The sequence below is a fragment of the Cajanus cajan genome, chromosome 3 (genome assembly GCF_000230855.2).
Source record: "Cajanus cajan strain Asha chromosome 3, NIPB_CcT2T_4, whole genome shotgun sequence".
NCBI classification, from domain to species: Eukaryota; Viridiplantae; Streptophyta; class Magnoliopsida; order Fabales; family Fabaceae; genus Cajanus; species Cajanus cajan.
Window position 1 is genome coordinate 63327468 of NC_138519.1, and position 25210 is coordinate 63352677.

Consider the following 25210-nt stretch of genomic DNA (forward strand, 5'->3'; position numbering starts at 1 on the left):
CAAAAATTGTCTGTATATTAATTATAGTTATTTAGATATATGTTTTTCACTATTAGTTGTTGAACCATAAAATGTAAGATTTTGCAAGTCGCTACAATAGATGCAATATATTTTTTTAAAGTTATTAATTTATATCAAAGTATTTTTATTCAAGATATATTACGAAAACTAGTCCAAAGAAAGACATTTCCCACCTGTATTTAAAGAAGAGAAAATAATATTATTTTTTTTTGTAATAGTTTGTTTTAATAGGTTATCTTTTATTTTATATTATTACTAGAATTTCTCTTATTAATTATATGCGATTTTTCCTGCGAATTTTTATGAAAAATTCGCAAGAAACATTGTTTTTACAAATTTTTCTGTGAAATTTTATCTCTAGGTAATACCTTCGTGGATAATATGTTTCTGCAAATTTTAAAATTTGCAAGAAATTTTCCTTAAAAAAAAATTTGCAGGAAAGTTTTCTGCGAAAAAAATTTGTAGGAAAGTTTCATACGAAAAAAATTCGCAAGAAAGTTTCTTGTGAAATTTCTTGCAAATGCTGACAATAAATTCATCTAAAGCATGTAAATTACAGGTCTAACACTCAATCATACAAAAGTAAGGTGAGTGTTACCTCAACTTACAAATTCTTTAATTGTTTTATTTCTAATCGATGTGAGACTTGAGGTAAATCTTTTAATTCTTAAACTTATAAATTTATTTTTATTTTTTATTTTTCCTGCAAATTAAAATTGGCAGAAAAATCTGCAAGAAAAGTTACCTGCGAAAGTTTTCTACCATTTAGTAAACATTACTTGCGAATTTATTTTTACAAGAAAATCTGCAAGAATTAAGATAAAATTTTTACAATATTTTCTATAAATTTTTACCATGGAAAATTTTTTCTATGATCATTAAAATTGTAGTAAAATTTGCAATAAAAAAATTGTAAGAAATTTTTGTAAATTATTTTTTCCAAATAAATTTGCAAAAAAAATTTTGTAAAATTATTATTGCAAGAGAATTCATAAAAAAAATTAATAAATATTTTTTTGTAAAAAAATTCACAGGAAAATAACACTTTTCTAGTAGTGTATTCATGCAATCTTATTTGAGTGTATATGTTGTTATTAAAAGTAAAATTGGTAATAAAAATTATGGACAGCAGTTGAACTTTACATATTTTGTTATTAGTATAAAATAAATAAAATATGGTAAGATATTAAAATTAATATAATATTTAATATTATTAATAAAATCTTTATAAATATATAAATAGGCATATTTTTCTTGTATGTTATTATTTATTAATTATAATATAATATTTTTAGAAAAAAATAAATTAATTCATTTTGTTTATGATATTAATTTACTTATTCAATAATTAATATATCTATTTAATATTATTAATATCATAAAATATTAAACTTGTTAAATATATTTATTGAATATAATAAGTTTTGCTCTATGTCCATACCTATCATGTGGTTCCTAACTTGCTATCCATGGTAAAAGTTTAGTTTCTATTATATAAGAGATGAAATTTTTTTATTTCAATAAATTTATATTAGATTTTCTTTGTTTAATAATTCATATTTTATATTAAATTTTAATAATTAAAGTATTAAATTAAAATTTATTAATATATAGATTAAATTTATAAATTTTAAAATTAAAATTATATGATACTTTATTATATAGATTTATTAAATCAACATATAAAGTATTTTATATTATTTATCAATTTGAATTAATAAAATAAAATATCAAATAATTTTAATTTTTTTAAAATTTTACAGATTTAATTTATATATTAAAAAATTTTAATTTAACGGTTAAATCATTAAAATTTGATATAAAATATTAATTATTAATTAAAATAAATCTACTGAAATTTATTTTGAGTAATTGAATCTTGTTTTATATATAATTATACTCATTTTTACACATATTTTATGCTTATTGATTTGGTTGTGAGAATGTTTGTACAAACATGTTCATAAATTTATTTCTTACATGAGGTTGCTGTTGCTAATGGGAGTCTTATTGATTGGCCAAATATTCATCACGTCTAGTTGTACATAATTTCTATGTACAAATTTAATATATTTATTAAACATATAGTTTTCATGTCAATTTTTATGTTTTTTCACTATAAAACAAGAGAAAGGATTCCAGTATTTTTTTAAAATTCAGAAAATGAGAACAATATTTGAATAATAAAGAAAAAAATAAAAATATATATAAGACTTAATTTTTATAGATAAAAAAGATATATAAAACTTAGGGTATTAAGAAATAGGTTTCGTAAAAAGTGAAGATCTGTGCTCATATTTTAATAAATAATAAATGAATAAATCTTAAAATTTGTTAACTAAAAAGAATGAAAAAGTTATTGGTATGACTGAGGTATTGTAAGGAGAAAATAATTAATGAGGGTTTTGATTGCGTTAATTAAATTAAAATTGAGAGATATGATGAATGCATGTCAATTTGTCAGAGATGATTATGCATGCTTTTTTCTTGTTAAATAAACAACAATAAAGAAGGTACTCTCTGATTGTGCAGTACAAACGTCAATCTGACAGAAGGACTACAGGCTGCCATGCCATTCCTTGGATTTGGATATTCATATTTCAAAGTCTTGGTTGTAATTCAAGAATGAACTTTGATTGAGTTTCAATTAATGCCATTTAAACAAAATAAATTCATATAAACAAAATCATTTTTTAATATTTGAATTATTTATAACATTTTAACATTTGATAAAAGAAGTTTAAATATTACTGAAAAATTAAAATTAATTTACTAAATCAAATAATTTATCCAATGTCTTAAATTAAAATATCTATATTTCATATGAGTGATTTTAGATCTCAATTTTCAATGAAAAGATTTTAGTTTTTTTTTTTAATTTAGAATGTTCTTGTTTTACATCTTCTGTATCTTTTTATTTTAACAATGTATTTTTTTAATGTATTTGTAAAAAAGTTATTCCATATTTTTAATTAGAATAATTACTTAATCACTAGAGTTAACCTAGTGATTGTGTGAAAAATGATTGTGGTAGTTAGAAGCATTAAACTCTAGATTTAATCCTCGATCATCTTTATAATTTTTTTAATCTTTATTAAAAAAAATTAAAATAATTATTTTGAACTAAAATATTTTAAAGATTCATTCTTTCAAAAGATTTTTTAGATTTTTTTTCTTAATTTAATAATTTTAATGATAGATTATTTTCATCTGTTAATGAAAAAATATATCATTTTAATTTTTTAATTAAATTTAATATTATTTTAAAAAAATTATCAATAATATTTTCTCTATATAAATTAAAATAATTTTCATGAATTGTTCCAAAAATAGATATGGAGGATTTATCTCAAGAATATTCAAGGTGTGATTTAAGTCTCTCTCTTTTTTCCTCTATATTTATCTATGATATTGCTCTCTAGAAAGAAAAAAAATTTATTTGGACCTTCCTCTCCTTTGTCCTTTTTTTTCTTCTATGTTTATATATGATATTGTTCTCTAGAAAAAAAAATTTATTTGAACCATTCCTCACCTTTGTCCTTTAAAGATTGTTTCGACATACAACTTGTAACAACGAAGATCTTCTTCTTTAACCTTATGTGATTTTAGGAGTTATCATGTTTCTAGTAAAATGGTGTTTCACAATTGATAAAGGATTAATTTGGATAAATTTTGAATGGATGTAACCATCAAACCATAATATGAATCGAATAAAATCTATACCACAATTATGTAGATCATCAAATATGTTCTTCTAATGCCTAAGTTCCAAAGTATGTCTCAATTAGGGGATACAACTGAGAGAACACAACCTCAAAAACTTGAAGTTGAGGTTGATTAATGTTTATACTTTATACATGACTCAATTACAATCTTATGAATGAAATTGTTTTAGAAACTATTTTTTGACAAAAATATTTTAGTTTTCTTTAAACTATAGCATTTTTAATTTTTAATTTATTATTTTCATTTTGATTTTAAAGTTAAATTTCAAATAAATTATTAATTAGTTAAAAATATATCACAATTAAAATATAATTTCAAAAACATCTATTCATTACAAATTTTAATCAAAATATAATTTATATATATAAAATGTTTATTTATTATTTTTATATAATATAAAAATTTATTTCATAAATCACTCGTGTCAAATATATTAAAAATATAAAAACTATCATATTTTGAAAAATAAAAGGTCAAATTTATTATACACATAACACGATGAACAATAAATTGGTGTACCATATGGTTATGCTATCCCATCGAAAAGCAAAGCATTACAACTTGAGAACGCGATGATTTTTCTAGCAAGGGTTTGGACACAAATGTTAATCTAATCCTCTTCACACTTTCCCTTAAACACAAGATCCAAATATGATTCAATAAAATTTTCTTTCCACCAACAAGAAGGACTAATAATAAATCACAATTCAACATATCAATCGTGGTTGTAATTTTGTGCATGATCGAGATGGTTCAGCATTAAAGCTGCCACGTGTCTTCGAGCATTACAATACAATAAGGAACCATCCATTTCCCTCTTTCCATAAAGAGGTACACTACTCATAGAGAAGAAGAAGAAAAAAAAGAAACTGAGGCTAAGGATCCTTCCACCAATCAACACATGAGTGCCTGAATGCGAAAACAAAAACCAACAAATCACACAACACAAAGTAGAAAGAAAACCACCAAAATCAAATCCCATTCTTGTAAATATCATGACCTCAAGTGGCATTTCAATTGCATTAAGGAAGAAAAAAAAAACATCATCGGCTGAGGTCCCACGTGTTCTCTAATAAACACTGCTTAGAATGGCAGTTATCTTAAATAAACATCATTAGACTGATTAACAAGATATTATAGAGTCCTAACAACTAACTTAAAAAGATTGAATATTAGTCAAGTTTGTTGTGCCCGTTGCTGTTGGAGTAACACAGACATGTTGAGTGTTGACAAAAGAAAAAATAAATAAATGTATCCACATTTAACCCCATATTGTAACTTTTTTTTAATATATTATTTTTACTATAACTATAAGACAATAGTCATAATAACTATAGATCCAATAATAAATTACAATACTAATATATAATTGAATATTAAGTATTGCTAATTATTAAATAAAAGTTATGTAATGGCATTTTCCGTTACATTTAATAATACTTGATTTGATATATCTGTACCAAAAAGCAAGGAGGGTGGAGAGAATCTAGAAATGAGCATTTGTTTTGATATCCTCAAAAAGACCGAAATAAATAATTAGTATTTATTTAATTTATTTATAAAAATGGAAAAGAAAGAGAGAGAGAAGTGAAGAAAAAGCAGAGAATAAAAAGAGACCGGATGTTGACAAATTTCATGTCACTGTTCTTAGAAGGTCGTTTGTTTGTGTGAAGATTTCTTATCTGGGATCTCTCTCTAAGCAAATTCTTCTTTTAATTTTTTTTTTCTCTTTCTCTCTCTAAAAAAATAAAGCTCTATTCTTCTTTATGCGAGAGAGAAAGAGGAACAGGAGTGGCCCAGCAGATCGAAATCGACGATCTAAGCTTCTTCAATGTTGTTGCAGCAACACCCACTTCGTTGTTTCTCCCACAATTGTTAGTTTTAGCTACTTTATTTATTTATTTATTTATTACAGTAAGAGTCAAACACTGAATTTTTCTTCTCTGATGTTGAATGGTAGAAACAATCCATGGTGGATTCTTGAGAACAGGTGAAGAGAGGATGTGGGTCTAAGGTAATTTCGCAACACTTGCTGAATTGTGCATATTTTTATGGTAATTTCATGGTTTGGTAAATTTAGTTTTATGGTGTTTTGTTGCGATGAAAATTAAATTTCTGGGTTCCTATTGTTTCGGGGATAATTTAACTTTTTCGTTTATTTATTTTACTTTGTATGTGGTAAGTGTAACTGCAATATTCTGACGTTTCGTAGGTGATAATATCCGTTGGTTTTGTAATTGTTGTGTAGGATCTTCTCAATTCAAATTTGCCATTCATTTAGGTTACTTTCGAGTGTGTTTTTAATCTCTCTGTTTATAAAATAATGACCGAAGATTGTTGTATTCCTCTGATTGAATTGAGAGACCACTTGTGTATTTCAATTTGGATAGAATTGAGATTTTGTGTTAATTTTATCTCTTCTTTCTTTTTAGTCAAAATTGGAGTGAAGGACGTAACATAAGTTGCCTAGTTTAAAGCTGCTCCAGTTCTCCATAGATTTCTTTTTTATTACAGTGATGAGCTATCTAAGTTGAAAGCCAATAATTATTTCACTGAAATTTTGTGAATTCCTCAGTCCTAGGATTATTGATGGAGAATGAGTGGGTATTATAATACATTTGAAAGAATAGATAAGCATACTAATCGCTCATGATTGTGCTACTTTAATGAGTTTGTTTTGCGCATTGTATACTTCGCCGTGATAGTTAAATTGTGAATTTGTATTCTTATCCATTATTATTTTAAATGTGGTTACTATAGCCATGGTGTGCTAAGTCATTCAAACCTTTTGCCTTCCATCAAAACAATTATGACTAGGCAAAAAAAAAAATACATCTCTCTGTTGGTAATTTTAGCTTAGTTGTCAGTATTTTATTGGGAAATCGGAAAATGAGACAATATTTTATTCTTCATAAGTCATCGGCATACGCATGCTACTTGTTCAACTGTAGAAGTTATCACTGATATTCTTGATCAAAGTTATCAACAAAAAAAAAATATTGGAATACATAAAACATATTTTTATCAATATTTGATGTTATGGAAGTGAAACATTTCTGAATTGGCATATCATGAGGCCCTTTTTATTGGTGCAGTAATATAGGCTCAAAGGTTTTTACTATGACTTTACCAGCTTGTTAAGGGTAATTGTCCTCAACACCACAATATGGGAAGGAATGTGATTGTCAGTCTGTCATTTTTATAAACTGGAGTGCTTTCTTTCAAAAGCCTAAAATGTATCAAATTGCATTTGTAGTGCACGACTGAGAAATGTATGCATTTAGTGAATTTTAAGAATATATAGTAGATCTCTAACAATCCTTAACTTTTCGAGGAATCCTTCATCAGTGGTTGTGAATGATCGATTTTTCTCTATCTTTATGACTTGTTCCTACGGAACCGAGATCGAAAACATTAAGAATAAGAAATAGAACTATCTGATTTGATTCGTTCTCAATAGCCACGAGATGATCATCTTAGGGTGATCCTTTTGTCGACTGATGCTCCTATTATACTTGTAGTCTCTTCTCTAAAGGATGAGAACCAACTATGTAGCATCTACATCGAGAATTCAAGTATTTTATACGTCATTAGTCCCCACAGGTTGGCTATTTTAGGGATGTCTTTGCTTGTTATAGTAGTCTGAAGTAGTACTTGATGTCCAGGAGCAAGAGTTGTGAATTTAATTGGTAGTTAATGTAGTTATGGTTTCTGAAAGTTAACCTATATGATAGTTGGTATGAACTAGATTATGCACAATTTTTAAACTGCAACAGATGTTTTCTACCTGCCATTAGGAGTCTTCTAGTTTGTGGTTTTCAAGAGCTTGATGTTGTAGCAAGTTCTTTCTTTTCTTGTCTCTAACACGTGGAACTTGTTTCACATACATTCTAGCTCAACAAATCTGTAAATATTTTGCATTTTTTGTGTGGTTAATTTAGTGTTTTTACCCTGGCTGATCTATTAAACTAAGTTAAATGCTTGTTCTGATGTGGTGATTTTTTAATCTAGCAGCAGGTACCATTTGCATTTTTAACATGGAAATTCTTGTTTCTAACTAGATCCTTTATTAAATACACGCTGTTGCTTTCCTGCACTTATTGAGGTAATCCAAATTTGCTTTCAATATAAAAGCTGATTTATGGAGTTGAAAGGAGTAGTAATTAGATTCTTGTTGTACTTCACATAACTTGGGTGCATAGTCTTTTTTGTCATGCATGTAAAGGCTTTAAAGTGGTATCACACATTTGAATTTGGTGTTATGACACTGATCAGAAACTTCAACCTTGCACATCTCAAATTACTAATTGCATGGCATATGAGTTGCTTGCCTCTTGTTCTTTGATTCATTACTAATTTATTTAACTTTTTCTTTTTTCTCCAAATAAAATGGATTGCTAAAAAGTTAATCTACTTATGGAAAAATAAGTTAACTAGTTTACTCAAATACTCTTTAACCATACTAAAGTTGTGAAGATTCTTTCTATGTTGAAATTGAATATTTAATTTCATTCATTGTACACATAGATTAATGAACTTTTTCATAAGTTCCCTTAATCATTCAAGTAAATTTAATGCATAAATTAAGAAAAATACTGAGGCTTTCTTGATATGCTAGTATCGTTGCTAGCACATTATATGTCATGTCATTAAATCAGGATTTGAATTTGGCTGCTTGTATGGATTGTGTTTGACTGTTTGTGGTATTTCATGTCATGCAACATTTGGAATGTTAACCAACGTGCGTATCTTTTTAATGGGTCTGAAATAAATTAAGGTATTGTATGGATTGTGATAATCTTGGGTTGAAAATGGAAGCTATGTATCAGTTAATTCATGATAGGAAACTCGATTAAATATAACAATGTTCAATTTTCAGGGATGGGAACCAAAGTTCAGAGTCTGCCAGGGCATTACTCAATGAGAGATCTTAATGAGGAATCCAGCAGTTGTGGCTGGCCCCTATATTATGGAGATAAAACAGTGGCCAATGGGCAGTATTATCATAATTATCTGTCGAGTGCTGCCGCAGATGTATGTTCAACACATGATAAGGATGTTGTGAAGAAGACGATGCTTGATCATGAGGCCATATTTAAGAATCAGGTATGAAAGATCTAGTTCTTTTTACCCCTTGGCCTCTAGCCCAAATAATACCGATCAGGAAGATTTCCATGTGAAAGCATTAAATTTTATTAGTCCATTTAAGAATACAAGTGAGAGTCTTTATGGATTGTGAATTTTGATTTTCTGTGCTTCTCCTAAGACTTTTCTTCCCCCCCCTTGAAATGTGTTTTTTTATCAATTGTGGCAGTGACTAGTATTTCAGGTAAGCAATCAACACTAGTTGATTGCGAAATTGACTTTAATCAACTCTCAATGTAGTTTTTTATTTCTTTATGAAATCTATGATTAGTGAACCTTTTGATATATTTATATTATGTATTTAATCAGGTCTTTGAACTTCACCGCTTATACAGAATACAAAGGGATTTGATGGATGAAGTTAAAATGAAAGATTTACACAGAAACCAAATATCTGTTGAGACACCATTTTCCACAGGTCCCTTGGCATCTCAGATAACATCTGAAGATGGTAAAAAATGGCACATTTCTGGATTTCCAATAGTAGCAAGTTCTACTTGTGATAGACCATCTATTTCAGGCATTGAGGGCATTCATTCTCCTTTGAGTTCTAATAAAGGAATCAGTAAGCAAGCTGGTCTTTTCCCATCCCCAAATGGGAGCAGCTCGAAAGATGTTGAGATACTAGGGTTCAGACCCTCAAAGGTGAGGAGAAAAATGTTTGACCTTCACCTCCCTGCTGATGAGTACATTGACACTGAGGAAAATGAAAATCCTGGTGATGAAAAGATACGTGGAACAACACAATTTCTTTCTGATATAAATTGTAAACCCGACAAGGGAGGTGATGTGAAGCTTTTTTGTGGTAATGGTGGGAAGACTAGCAGCCAGGAAGATATTTCAAGACCTGAGCAGTCTTTAAGAAGCGGAAATGGTTTGGCAGACTTAAATGAACCTGTTCATGTGGAAGAAACAAATGATGTTGCATATGTTCCAAATCAGAACCATAATCCCTATCAAGGGGCAACTGAATGCTCTGATCTATCCTCCAAACATAAGTCAAGGTTCTTTGGTTTGTCCAAGGAAGATTTACTGAACTCACATCATGGAACTGACAGTTGGGCTCGAAATAATGGATATTTGGAGAATGACAGGAGTGGAAAAATGTGGATTTCTTCAATAGAGTCAGGTTAGATTTCTTATTGAGCTGCTTGCTTCAAATTTACATTCTGAAACCTGCCTCTCCTATCTGATACATTCCAAAGACAAATGTTAGCTAAATTAGCATGTGTTGTGATTTTGTTAAAATAATCTGATAAAGTATTTGTTTTTTTTGTAATATTAGTGAATTGGATATTTTTGCTCCAAGTAGAATTTTGAATTATTTAGAAAAACATTGTATTTTTATATGTATTTCTTTTAGACCAAATCTTCCTTTTCGATCATGTGACAGTAAAAAGTACTAATATTGACATCATATCTGATAAATTATGTCATTAAGTTAAGTTTTTAATGATGGCAGGGCAAGCTAAAAGCAATCTGAAACCCTTTCCTCAAGTCCTCAAACATGAGCAATCACTTTTATCTTCCCAAACAATGCAAGATGCACTCGGTAAAGTTCATGAGCCTACATCCAATTATCTAACTAATCGAAGCAGGGCTGATTTGTTGAGGGAAAAGACAGCTAGTGGTTTAGATATCAGCGAAAGAGATGAATATTCTGCTAATAAACATCCAGAGTCTGTTGTATCATCACATAGGCATGGTCTCTTTGCAATTGCTCCTTCCTCAGATTTAGCTAGGTCTTGGTCTCACTCATCTTGGGAAATGGCAAGTAGTAGCCTAAACCAGAAGTTGACATCTGTACAGACACCTCCATCTCCATGTCTAAATGCATCTGGTGTCTTGAGTAGGAGTTCCCAGTCACATCAAAGTAATAGGATTTTGGGAGATTGTTGGCCTATAAATATCAATTCGAAGCTTAATCCCAGTTTTCGATGCGAGGCATCTGGGAAAAATGGATTTTACGCTGGGACTTCATCTGGATCCAAGGAGCTGTCAATGAACATATCTTCAATTAGCTATCTTAGCCCTGATAATGATTGCAAGAGATTTCCTGAGTACTTCAACAATGGTTCAGCAAACTGCTACAAGAGTTCAAATTTGAATTCAAATTGCAATGACATGAAGTCTGCAAAAGATATTAACTTGAATGAGATACTTTCAAATGGTTCACCCAGCAACTTAGTTTCCCAGTCAAGTCTTGGAATCATGGATGGAGAACAGAAGCACGAGGAGCAGCTTGCACTGTTGCCTTGGCTTAGAGCCAAGACAACATGTAAGAACGAGGCACAAAATGCTAGTAGAAGCTTAAATGCCGGAGGTTTAAATGTTTTCCAAGTTGCTTCTTTATCTAACAAAGATGAAACTGGAAAGGTGTCTAATGGAAAATTTATGCACAGTGCAACTCCAGGTTTGTGTTCAAGTGATATTGAGCCAAGGAGGACAGAAGTTAGTGAGAGCTCTGGTAAAAGGAAAATTCTTGGTGTTCCTATATTTGACATACCTCATATTTCTGCTAAGGAGTCATCTTCATTGACCTCTCCGTCTGTGTCAGTTCCTAATCCATCTGACGTAGAATTAGTGGAAAATAATCAGAAAAAACAGATCCTTGATATTAACTTGCCTTGTGATGCTACTGTTCCTGATTTGGAGGAACAAGCTGTCACTGAAATTATTGTTTGTGAGACAGGATCATCTACAATAAAAGCCAACTCTAGAAATCAGATTGACCTGAACTTGAGTATGAGCGAGGATGAAACATTTCTGACAACTACTCATGCGACCTACTTAGAAACAAAGGCAGGAATAGATCTTGAAGCCCCTGCTGTTCCTGAGATAGAGGAGGATGCCATTCCTGAAGAAAAGAAGCTTGAAAGTCCTTCAGTATCACCACTAGGCTCACAAGACACAGTTGAAAAGTTGCAGAATGAACTTATGAGGCATGCAGCAGAGGCAATTGTTGTTTTGTCATCTTGCTGCCAGAAAGTGGATGATATGATCAGCTGCCCATCAGAAAGCACGGTGGTGGATCCTCTAAGTTGGTTTGCAGATATAGTTTCCTCAGGTGTGGATGATCCGCAGAAGCAGACTGATAATTTAGGGGAAAAAGATGGTGACAATAATGAGGAATCTTCCCCAGAAGGAATGGATTACTTTGAATCAATGACATTGAAACTGACAGAGACAAAGGAAGAAGACTACATGCCCCAGCCCCTTGTTCCAGAAAACTTCAAAGTGGAAGAAACTGGAACAACTTCTTTACCTCCTCGGACACGAAAGGGGCCAGCTAGGAGAGGGAGGCAGCGGAGGGACTTCCAAAGGGACATCCTTCCAGGCCTTGCATCTCTATCAAGGCATGAAGTAACAGAAGATCTCCAAACGTTTGGAGGGCTTATGAGAGCAACAGGTCATGCATGGACAGGATTAAACAGGAGAAGCTCTTCTAGGAATGGGTGTGGCAGAGGTAGGAGGCGATCGCAACCACAGGTTACCCCGTCTCCCCCTCCTCCGGTGGCAACCACTGAAACAAGCACCCCACTTATTCAACAGCTCAATAGCATTGAAGTGGGATTGGAGGATAGAAGCCTGACAGGCTGGGGCAAGACACCTAGAAGGCCCCGTAGACAAAGGTGTCCCGCAGGTAATCCTCCATCAATCCGGTTAATCTGATCACTGAAAGAGGCTTAAATTTATAGATGAGAATTTATAGAGGGTAAGCAAAAAGCAGGTCCATTTCAAAATTGGTGGAACACATGATGTTCAATCTCAAGCATGGGGATTTCTCTTGTAAATTTCTTCAAACCCGAATTTGGGTATATGTTTGATTTTCATTTAGTCTTTGGTGGATACCAACTTCAATAATGTCGCATGATTTCTTCTTGGTTGTCTCGTTTAAGAACTGTTGAGAGGAGATATATACCAGTTTGTGCACCTCAGTGTCTTGGATTTATACTAGTGATTTTTTAGTTACATTGCATATTAGGCTGCATGCTTAAATGAATTGGACCTCCATCAAATAGTGCTTTTAGCTTATGACATGGTCGTAGATTTATTTTGTTGTCGATATGTATGGTGAGAAAGTTCTCCTCAATACCCAATTCTTCAGTAGAGTAATCAATGATTTTCCAGTGTCTGTTTTGTAGTTATAAAGGAAGTACAGATGTTCAGTATAAATATTTTTTTCTATTAAATTGCAATCCCCCTACTAATTGATTATTTTGTTTTTCACAAGAAAAAAAAAAAAAAAAAGAAAATAAAGTCCAAAGATGTAAGTTTTGGTGGCGGGAGGTTAGCTGAGAGGGAAATTAAATTGTTTGTGGGAGTAATTCTTCTATGGATACACCTTTATTATATGTATTTAAATCAATAGTATATATATATATAGAGAGAGATAAACGTTTATTAAGATAAGTACACTTCTAATTTTGCAATCTTTACATGTCATCTATTAAGTAACTATTAATTTGAGTTTATTTCATACACCATGCATCCCCAACCCCAAACTGCTACATGGTAACTTTTAAAGATGCACCCATAATATGTCAAAACCCATCAAATTTAGTTCTTATTCTCCTATACCAATCTATTTATCTATTATATTTAATTTATTTATAAGTAAATTCATAGGATTTATTCATTATACAAATATAATAATGATAGATTGGATCTAATTCATCCATTTAATTTTATAAGTAGATATTAACTTATTCACTATTTTTCAAAATCCATAGAGAATGTATTGTATTAAGATTTTAAAAAATTATTTTAACATAAAAAGAAGTATTTTTAGACTTTTAAAAATTATATAATAATATGATAACTTATAATATTTTTTTAAAAGACTTTTACAAAAAAAAAACCATATAATTTTTAAATCATATTTTAATGAATAAATGGAATATTAATCTGTTAAACAATTATTAATGAATGGATTGAATTTTTTTTTAAAGATAAGATGAATTAGATTTTTAAATATTTTTTTAATAGATTTAAATGAATTTAGAAATTATTTTTAAACAATTTATTGTGATTTAACTTAAAAGTTATGTAATCTATCTATTTGTCACTTGTAACTCTATGACGAATAGACTATGTTTAGTGTACTCATTTCAAGTATGTAGCGGAAAGTTGATATGGAAATGTAACATTTATAGGTTTAGAGTATAATTTAAAGACTAATCTGAGAAAGTGAAATTGTCACGTTTTGCTTCATTTTCATTTTTATGACAAAAGTGAATGCGGTTATATTCTCATGAGAATCAGAAAGGGGTTTTTTTTAAGGGAAGGGGTGTAATTTTTTTTTTTATTTTAAAATTCTGAAAATGGATAAGTTTTTGAAAAGTTTCTGAAATAGAATAAGTCATTTGAAAGTAGTGTTTTACACATGACTTTTTTTTTTCTTCTTACAAAAAGTTGTTTCTGAAAACACGACTTTTATTTTATTTTTATTTTTTAAAAGGCAAAGTCATGAGACCATATACGACTTCTTTGGTTGCTATTTTTTAACATTAAAATAATAATTTGTTTTATGTAAAATTAACAAAAAAAATGTGTTTTTAGAATACAACTTTGGTTCTTTTATTAAAAACTAAATGAAAAGTGAAAGTCGTGTATGTGAAACATTGCATTCAACTACTATTATTTTTTTATGAATTGTGAATTTGTGATTAAGTAGGTTAATAATATAACATATGCTTGCTGCTTTCTCTCGGATTTGATTTTTTTTTTCCCTTGAATAATCGGATTTGAACATATTAAAACCAAGTCTAAGAAAATTGTCAGAAAAGCATGTTAGATTATTTTGCTTTGAAAGTCACGCTTGGAGCTAACAAGAACAATTTTAGGAGAATTGATTATGTTCCGCAATTTTTTCAATTTAAAAATTTATTAGGGGTAGAATTGATTTCACAATTGATCTCGAAAAAACAAAGTGATATCTTCTCTCCAGTCATAATTTTAGTACAAAAGGATTCATTTTCAGAAGTAATTAAATTTTGTTAGAGTTATGAATACAGATAAGATAAATATTTTTTTTAAATAATTTATTTTATATTTAATTTAAATAAAATTTAAATTTTAAATAATTTAATTAAGAGATACAAATCGTTATTATTTATCTCAATTAATGTTTGTATGTAAAATATTTGGTTTTAATTTTGTTGTCATTGTTGTTATTTAAAAATAATAAATTTAGATATTATTTATAAATATAATATTTATATTTTATTTTATTTAATAATTCTTATATATTAAATATAAATTTTTATTTCATATACAAATATTTTAAAAAAAATTCTTCAATAAAACAGTTTGTAAAAAAAATTACTCTTATATAATTTAATTTTTATTTATTATAATTACTTATTAATTAAATATTAATATTTTAAAATAAATTATTAATAATAAAAAAATTATAATATAAATTATTTATTATAAATTTAAAATATAATTTATATATTTAAATTTATAATTATACTTTATATAATAAACTTGTTTATGTATTACACATGTTAAATTATTAGTTTAAATGTAAAAGAATATAAAATTTATTATACATATATATATGATAAAAATTATAATAATATTAATCTAATTTTTATTAAATATTATATTATTTAATAATTTTATATTAAATATAAATTTTATAAATACTTATCATTTATTGTTTGGATTGTCCATTGCACATTGGTTAGAGGAGTAGGTGTAAGAAATGAGAGGTACGGGGCGCGTGGATAGGAAGGAAATTACTACTGAATGGGACAGAAAGAGAGAGAGAAAATCTTGGATTCTGCTTTCGTACGCAATGCCAGGAAATCAAATGAAGGAGAGAGACCCTCTTCCTTTCTCACTTCTCTTCTATTATTCCATAAATAATTAATTACAATATATATATATATATATATATATATATATATATATTAAAAATCATCAATGAGATAGGTAGTTGATTTTTGTTTTACATAATGTGTCAATTGCAGTGAGTTCAAAGGATAGGCTAGTCTCAAGATTTAACGCGATTGCATACACAAGATAAAATTCGAACTCTTAACCTTACTTAAACGTGGATCAACCTCTACCACTAAACTACATACTTGAGATTAGTTTCATTTTAATATATGATATATTATAAGCATTATAAATATAAAAGTTTTAGAAAGTTAAATAGAAATCATTATAATATAATTTTAAAATAATTATAAAAAATTAATAGTTATGTAATAAATAAAATAATAATATAAAAAGTTCTATAGTTTGAATATATTTGACGTAAAATATTATATATAGGAAAAAGGTCATCCAATCGTTTTCGATTTATGTTCTTTCGTTTTCGTTTCTCGTTGATGCCTGCCCCTGAGTGCCTTCCGAATCCTGTATCAGTGCTTCTTCCAACTTGTCATTTTCACATGGTCCATTACTATCATAGCACTTGTATTATTTTAACTAATAAATTGAGGATATACATTTTTATATATTAATAAAATTTGTTAATTTATCATCTTTCACATCTAGAAACTGCTGGTTGTCGGAAGAAAATGAATAAAAAATTATGGGAAAAATAAAGTAAATTTACATTAATTATTTTAATTAAAAAGAAAAGAAAAACTGATATTTTTAAAGGAAAAAACAATAACATTTAAAAAAATTCTAAATGCTATTTGTTCCTACTAAGAACACTCCTTTTCTCCTTCCTCTTGACTAGTCTCTTTAAGTTCTAAATGCAGGTCGAGTCTTGTCTTCGAGTGGTGGGGAGGGTGACACTCCGACGCTCAAGTGAGTATTTGGTATAGAGCAATAAAGGCTAGTGTATTAAATAATCGTATCTCTTTCTGTCCCATCATCCACGTATTTATAATGACATGTTTGAGACTGATGGGCCTTCTGTCTTGGGATATAGGTAATTGGGGATTGCTGTCCTTTAATTAGTTTTAGACACTGATTAGTCAGAAGGGTTCTCTATAGCCGTACCCTGACCTTTGTCGGTCGGGTTTATGGCCGAAGGGGTGTTCGGCTTCCTCCTTGCCGAATGGGTGTTCGGCCTTCCCATTGGCCGAAGGGGTGTTTGTCCTCTTTGTTAGCTGAAGGGGTATTTGCCCTCCTTATTATACTGATTAGTCAGATAGGCGTACCTTGGCCTTCATCGGACAGGCTTATGGCCGAAGAGGTGTTCGACTCCTTTCTTGGCCGAAGGGGTATCCGGCTTTCCGACTGGCCGAAGGGGTGTCCGACTTTCCTATTAGCCGAAGGGGTGTTCCTGGTACACTATTTAATATAAATTATTTTCATATAAGATTGAACGAAATAAATGTTAACTAATTAAACTTGCACATTAACTAATCACTTTTGTGATAACTTTTATCTCACATACTAACATTAAAGTATAAAATAACAAAGATAGTAAAGTGCTTAAAAATAAACTTTATTGGTTAAACAAAGGTTTGTAAATCTCCTTAATAAAAATATCTCATATATGTCATCAAAAAAGAACTAAATCAGTTGTCCAATATAATAATTACAAAATGAAATCTAATATAGTGTCTTAAACATAAAGAAACTAACAAAATGAAAAGTTTAACTAAATCTTCATGTCACATCTTATTAGAGTACAACACCCAACACAAGGCATAAGTCTCATCTTTCGTCTCAGGCTGATTGACCACTTTGGCGTACTTTTTAAAACTATTTACGTAAATGGAGTTGTTTTAAAACTATTTACACCTTTGGGACATTTTACTATAGTGTCGCTATGGGCCATAGCGACACCCGTGACATGTGTACTTTTTTAAATCCTAAGAAGCCATGAATGCCATATTATCAACGTCGCTATAGCCCATGACGATACAAAACGGCTTCAATGAAGTCGCTATAGCTAGAGCTGTCAAAATGGGTCAGCCTGGCCCATGTGGGCCGGCCCACCTTGACTCACTTTAAGACAAGCCAACCTAACCCGGCCCACTTTTGATTTTCTCAAAAAAAAATTTGGCCTGACCCGGCCCACCACGGGTTGGTGGGTTATACAGGCCAGGCCACCAGCCCACCAAAAATTAAAAAAAAAATTATCAACAAAATTCAAAATTTTAAATTAACATAATAGTCATAAAATTAGCATCATTAATAGTCATAAGTCATAACTCATCATACAAAATTAAATACAAATCATGATAAAAAGTCCAAAATAAAAATTTTCAATATCCCATCATATAAAATTAACTACAAATCATACTTAAATTTTTATTGCAAAAAAAAAAAATTGGTGAGTTGGTGGGCTACCGGCACCGGGTCAAAATGGGTCGGGTTGAGATATACCCACCTACTATAAAACTTCAAATTTTTTGCCCGGCCTGACTCGTTTTCAAGGTGGGCCAAGTTGGCTCACGGGCCCTAGCCCACTTTAACGGCTCTAGCTATAGCCTACAGCGCCACCAATTAAATAATTTTTTATAATAAAACTTATTGAAAAATTGAGTATATAATATTTTTGAACAAAAATAACAAAAATAAAATAAAATAAAACTAAAAATATTTATGATATACATGTAATAAAATTGAAATTTCATAAAAATTAAAATTTCACGGAAGTATAAAATTAAATTTTCATAAAAATTGATAGGGAATAAAATAAAATAAAATAAAATTAAAAAATCAAAACATCGCTATGGCCTATAGAGACTTAGTGTCGCTATGGCCTACAATCCCACATTTTGAATAATTAATTATAAATTAATTTTATGAAATTTTAAATATATAAATATTTTTTAACAAATAAAATTAATTTAAAATTTTGTATAGTGTATAATATAATAAATTAGAAAATAAAATAAAATATTTATAGCGACACAATTTATTTATAAAAGATAGCATAAAAAATAAAAATATTAAAAATAACAAAATATTTTATTTTAAAACATGAAGCTAAGAATATTAAAAAAATATATAAATGGAATAAAACATAAGTATAAAATGTGTCTACACGGTGTATACCATGCATACAGATTATGAATAATGCACAATAAATTTTTTGAAATGATTAAAAAATTTAAAATAAGCTTTCTTACCTAACTTCACAAGCTGTTGTTTTAGTTTCACATCCTTGAATCAATTATTAAAATTACTTGCAATGTGCCTAATGCAATACTTGTGATATGCATTTGGCGGTCTCCAACCAAGTGCCTCATTTTCAATGGCCGATTTAATGCTACGATGTCGATCAGAAATTAAACATATTCCTTGTTTATTTGTAACGTGTAAACGCAAATGAGAGAAAAACCATGACCACGCAAGTAATTTTTCTCCTTCAACCACAGAAAATGCAAGAGGAAGAACATTGTTATTACCATCCTGTGTTGTAGCAATGAGTGATACTTGCCATATAGATGAGTGTCATCAACTTGTATCAAGGGTATACAATAATTAAATGCATCACAACACGCCTTGAATGTCCAAAATAATCTGTGAAATTGACGGTAACCACAATCACAACGATTACCAACAAAAAACTCATCATGACACAGATCATAAAATGACCCTAGAACAATTTCTTTCATGTATTTAAGCCATCGAGGTAAATAAGCATACAATGCTTCCCAATCTCCAAAAATTTTAACAATTGCTTTTTGTTTAGCCATCCAAGCCTTTCTATAAGATATTTTAAACCCAGTTTGAGATGTTATTCTCTCTTGGATAAGACTAATCTTGATTGTTGGATCTTGGTTAATCATTCCTACAGATTAAATATTAGTAATGAGTAATATAAATTTTTATTAATATAAACTATAAACTTTGCAGAACTTACCTTGTATAAATGATGCAATTAACTCAGAATCTAACTTATCATGATCTTGTGACAAAGACATGTTCAAACACGTATGACGTCCACCCCACTGAGTCACTTTCCACTTTTCATATTTCTTTGACTTAATGGCTCTCATGTACCATCCACATCCATCATGTGCATTTGGACATCTAACAACCCACTTGGTTTTTTTCGACTCAACCACATAAAAACTTTGATGCATTCTCATTACATTTTGCTTTACTGCATTTTTAACTGCATCTTTATTCTCAAACTCCAACCCAACATATAAATCCTGGCCAATTGACCAACTATTACGCACATCCATCCCTGGGATATCTTCTTCATCTGGATGATTCCAATTGATGTTAGTGTAGTGGGGTAAATTACCCCAAAATTGACTTCCACCTATTTTAATAATAATAATTTTAGTAATTTCAATAAAATCAATTTCAACTTGATTTTTTAAACAAGTAACATAAATTTTTGAAAAATTTAATTATCAGATGTTACCTTCAGTAGATGGATAAATTGAAATTGGTTCAACCATTGGATTATGAACAATAACATTTGACTCCACTTCATTATCAGATGCTTCACAATCATCTATTTCATCTTCATTGGATTCATCAATGCTTTCATATGATAATGAAACATGATAGTTTTCATCTGCTTCGTCATCTTCATCTTCGTCTCTTGTCATCAATGGTGGTCGTTCAATTGACAAATTTTCTAATGAAAATGTTGAAGATTCTTTCATACCTATTTCAGCATATAATTCCATTATTGGCATCACATTCTGGCTCTGAAATGCTTCTATCATGCATTGTACATCATCATCGTCACTCAATTCCAATGAAGAATATATGTTGTCATCATGGTGTGAAACTACAAATCTGTAACTTACAGATAATAATATCACTTGATTTGACTTAAGACGAAATTTGTTGTGAATCCTTCTCTTTAATATACCCAAAGTTATACCTCATTTAATATACATTCCTTTTCTTGGTCCATCAAATGTTACACCTTGAGAACTTTCATACATCCTTCCAGTATAAATATAAGCTATAATTTGATCCGTAATATCTGCAAAAAAAAACAAATAATTAGTACAAATAGTTATAATTTATATTTCAACTACAACAAAATTTCACTCACAAATTCCAATAAGAGCTCCACCTATTATACTTACCGGTGTGATTTAAAATGTGAACTAAACGTAACTGGCAGGAGATATATATATATATATATATATATACTAAAATAGTCGCTATGGGCCATAGACCCACTGTATCGCTATGGCCCATAGCGACCATTTTTTTTAATAAAACAATTATACTTATTTATGTGTGTTTTTTTTTTCAATTAACTTAAATAAATTTGGAAAACATAAAAATATATTAAATATAAAACACAAAAAAATAAAACTATAAAATCAAATATTAAAAATAAATTATAAATAATTATACAAAATTTAAATGAAAACACATGTCGCTAGGCCCATAGCAACATGCCTTTGTTTTTTTCTTCAAATTTTTATTTTATTTTAAGAACTTTTTTTGTTAGTTTTTTTTAAATTAACATATAAATAAAATATGAATAAACTTAAAAAAATTAATTTAAAGTACAAAAATAACAATTTTATACTTAATTTTCCATATTTATTTTATCAATTTTTTTACAATTTTTTATTTTATACTTTTTTTTTATGTTTTGTTTATATTTTTTTCCTTGACTTAATTTAAATAAAAAACAACTACACAAATAATTACTTTTAATTAAATTTATAAACAAAAATATGAAAAATATAAATTTAATTAATTTAAACCAAATGTCGTTAGGGCCCATAGCGACTTTTTCTTTATTTATTTATTTTTTAATATTTTCATTTTATTTTAAATTCTTATTTTTTTGTCAATTTTTTTTTTAAATTAACAAGTGATTACCGTGTGTGGGCAAGGTCGAGACACACATGTATTAAGCGACCCTAGTATAAGGGGTTTGTCGAACTATACTAATTACAAGTGATCAACTGAGTAAAGTATGAAGTTGGAAACTTAGTTTCTAACTGAGTATTGGAAGGTTGTAGTATTTGGAAGATAGTTAGTGGGCTAATTCCATAGGAGGCTTAATTAAGCTAAGTAATGTCGTGGTAGGCTTGTACCCAACTATTCTATCCTGATATTAAAACTATACTTCCTTGTTTAAGTGACAACATCCAACAAACTGAGTTGTTGTGTTATGGGTTTATATTCAATTTTCTATTAATCTAGCAAGCCCAAAAAAGATCGTTTGTGTTGTTAGTTTGGTAAGATCAAGCCACTTAAACTGCTCATCCTCTGTTGTAGGAGATCTCCCAGTTGAAATACGTGACAATGCACATAATTGTTGTATTGAGCATATGATGTGTTGAGTTGATTGTGTTGAACATATGTTGTGTTAAATTGCGATAAAATCTGTCGTGTTGAATCAAAGTTGTGATTATGTTGATTTGTGTTGTATACTGTGATTCTTTGTTGTTGTATTATCACATATGAAATGATAATGTAATGTTCCAATGTTGTGTGTATATATATGTTGTTTCTTTTTTCTAGCTTACCTTTTTATGTTTCTGTATGGTTTTGATTGTGATGATCATATGTTGTTGCAACCGAGATCGCAACGAGATGATAAAAGTAAAATTTAAAACAATGAATTCGCCACTAATGTTTATTTTTATGGAAAAAAATATTAGAAAAACCACGAAATAGAAAATAGTCTACAAAAATTAGATTTTTGAGTTCGGGAGTCGATTAGTGTAAGGAAGGTATTAGCATCTCACAACATTCGTCCTGAGATGATTACCTTTAATTAATTAAACAAATTATTTATAATTTATAAAATATTTATCTCACCCTAAATTAATCGAAATTAACTAATAATCAAATGTATTTTATTTAACTAGTGTATTTATTTTATAAAAAATCAGAATTACTATATACATATATATATATAAAGATAACATTATTTTTTGGGCACGACAAGATTGATTTCTTGCTCCTATGTATCTCCATGTGTAATGAAGAATTAGAGTCACATAGTTCTTTGTAGAAAATATTTGTGTATTGATATTTTTTTAAATAAATTTTATTTTTGTTAAATTTAGGATTCTTGAACTGTCTCAGCTCATTCGCCCTAAAACATAAAATTGACTGAGGTGTACACCAAAGTCAACTCAATAAAATTTTAATTATAATTATTGTTATAGATATTATTATCTTAAAATATTTTTTAGTTGGATATTTTTGATTTTGGAGAAAAATTTAAAGATATCAAGTTGTCACAACTTGTATTTTAAATTCAAAGGTTAAAAAGATGTCACATCTAATTAACCATTCCTCCACTATATTTTGATATTTAATCATATTTTGAATTTAAATAAGGACTTTATGATGACAAATCGTTACAACTTACACCTCTAAGCTCTATAATCAAGAGAGTGTTACATTTAAATAATCCATTTTTTAAAATGATATATATTATGAATATAAATGTTGATAAGAGAATATCACGGTAATTATTATTATTATTATTATTGTTGTTGTTGTTGTTGTTGTTGTCGTCGTCGTCGTCTAAATGGATTAAAAATTATGTAAACGTCTAACACTTTTGTATAAAGAAACAACTTAATCACATAAAATCAATTAAACTAATTTTGTTAAAACAAGAAACAAATACCATCATCTAATATTAAGGGAATGCCACATAAAAATAATCTTTTTTTTAAGAAGATAGATATTAGTAATATTAATATTGATAAAAAAAATATTGTTATTATTATTATTATAGTAACTATTATTATTATTATTATTAAACATATTAAGGTTACGTAATAACCTAATATATAATACACATATATATATATATATATATATATATATATAGATATATTAATTACATATACTACTTTTTATATATACATATATAATATTATTATAATTATAACTATAAAATATATTATTTTAGTAAAATATATTATTACCAGCAAGAAAAAAGGAAAAGAAAGAAAAAAATATATAATATTAAGGGTCTGGAAAAAAAAATTTAACTATTGTTGAATGGGCTTAAGCCCACATACTTGGCCCTAATTGGAAAGAAAAGAGGGAATCAGATGGCTAAGTGTCATTTCATTGAAACCCTAAAAATAGAAAAGGGTGAGATCTAAGAGGAGTGGGGGAGGCTCTACTAGGGTTTTGCGTGCAACCTCCCTCCACGAACGTCGACGGCACGACGGATCGCTGCCATGGCGTCGCCGTGGCTAAGGTGGACGGTCGGCTATGCAAAGGGAAGGAGAAGATGGCTGAAGAGGGAAACAAAGAAAGGTAGAGGGTGGTTGCCGCCACCGGAAATTGTTTCCGACAGTGGTGCGTGGTTCATCACGGTTGGGCATAGTAAAGGTCCACGGAAGAGGCTAAAGGCCAACGATGCCACCACCGGAAATCGCCTCCGATGGCGGCACGTGGCGGTGCACGACGATACTCGCAGTGGCCGAAAATTGCCTCCGACAGCGGTGCATGATGGTGTTCACGATAAGCACCGTTGCATTCCCTGGTACTGTTCATCAGCTCCTTTTTTATTTTATTTTCATCTATTTTTCTATTGTGACTGGATTTTATTCTTAAGTGTCCAATAGATCTATTATAACTATATCTTTTGGGTTAACTCTTTTCTCTAAGATCCATCTTAGTGCGTATGCAAGTAGATTTTGGATGACCTTTGGGATTTGTTTGCATTTTTGGATAATGACACCATTCATCATCGTTATATTTTGGTCACTCATTTTTGTCGGGCAGTAACCCGAACAAAGTACTATACACATTAAAAACATTTTGCAATTTGTAAACCAAAGAAAAGAATGACATGTGATTCAAGTGAACATGTGCACATGCAACTATGACATGTGAACAAGAACTATGTATCGCTTGAAATTTACCATAATCGCACTTTTGTGTTTGGAAGAATACAATGAATCTTTTTAGTGGTCGTCCACTCTTTCATGGGTTTATTGTTTCAAACACGATAAATGATTGATTTTTTCGATCAAACGTTTAAACTTTGTGAGAGGTGAATTTTGCTAACCCATCTTCCATGACTTTTTTGACAATTTGTCCATATTCATGATTAGTTGACAACATTGCATTTGCTTTGTTCCCCCTCCTAGCAAATAATTTAGTTAGCTTGAAGTACGTTTCTAGTAGTAATGATGTAATTGGTAAATTTCAAGTGCCCTTAAGTATTGAATTGATGGACTCTACAAGGTTGGTTGTCATGCGTTCCATCGTTGACCTTCATCAAATGCTTGAAGTCATTATTCCTTAGATATGTGATCAAGCCAATTGGCAGAGTTTGGATTTTCAAGTCAAAGATTATTATAATAATGATGGAACATGCTCTCCTTCAATGCATATGCTGAGAAGTTAGGCAATGTATAATGAATATTTGTCAACATTTGAACTAATCACATAAAATTATAATTTAGATGAA

At 29.4% G+C, this 25210-nt stretch overlaps 1 protein-coding gene across 2 annotated transcripts; it reads left to right on the top strand.

Moving 5' to 3' along the window:
* Nucleotides 1-5368: 5368 nt before the first annotated feature.
* LOC109789793 (uncharacterized) lies at nt 5369-12864 on the top strand. 2 transcript variants are annotated; one of them, XM_020348826.3, is made up of 5 exons: nt 5369-5621; nt 5708-5761; nt 8627-8853; nt 9202-10021; nt 10355-12864. In XM_020348826.3, the coding sequence occupies exons 3-5, from the start codon at nt 8629-8631 to the stop codon at nt 12562-12564; spliced, it is 3255 nt and encodes a 1084-aa protein (XP_020204415.1). In that variant the 5' UTR covers nt 5369-5621; nt 5708-5761; nt 8627-8628; the 3' UTR covers nt 12565-12864. The 2 variants fall into 2 exon arrangements, with proteins under 2 accessions (XP_020204415.1, XP_082927177.1); XM_083071051.1 differs by lacking the exons at nt 5369-5621; nt 5708-5761 and adding an exon at nt 7762-7852.
* Nucleotides 12865-25210: the final 12346 nt, after the last annotated feature.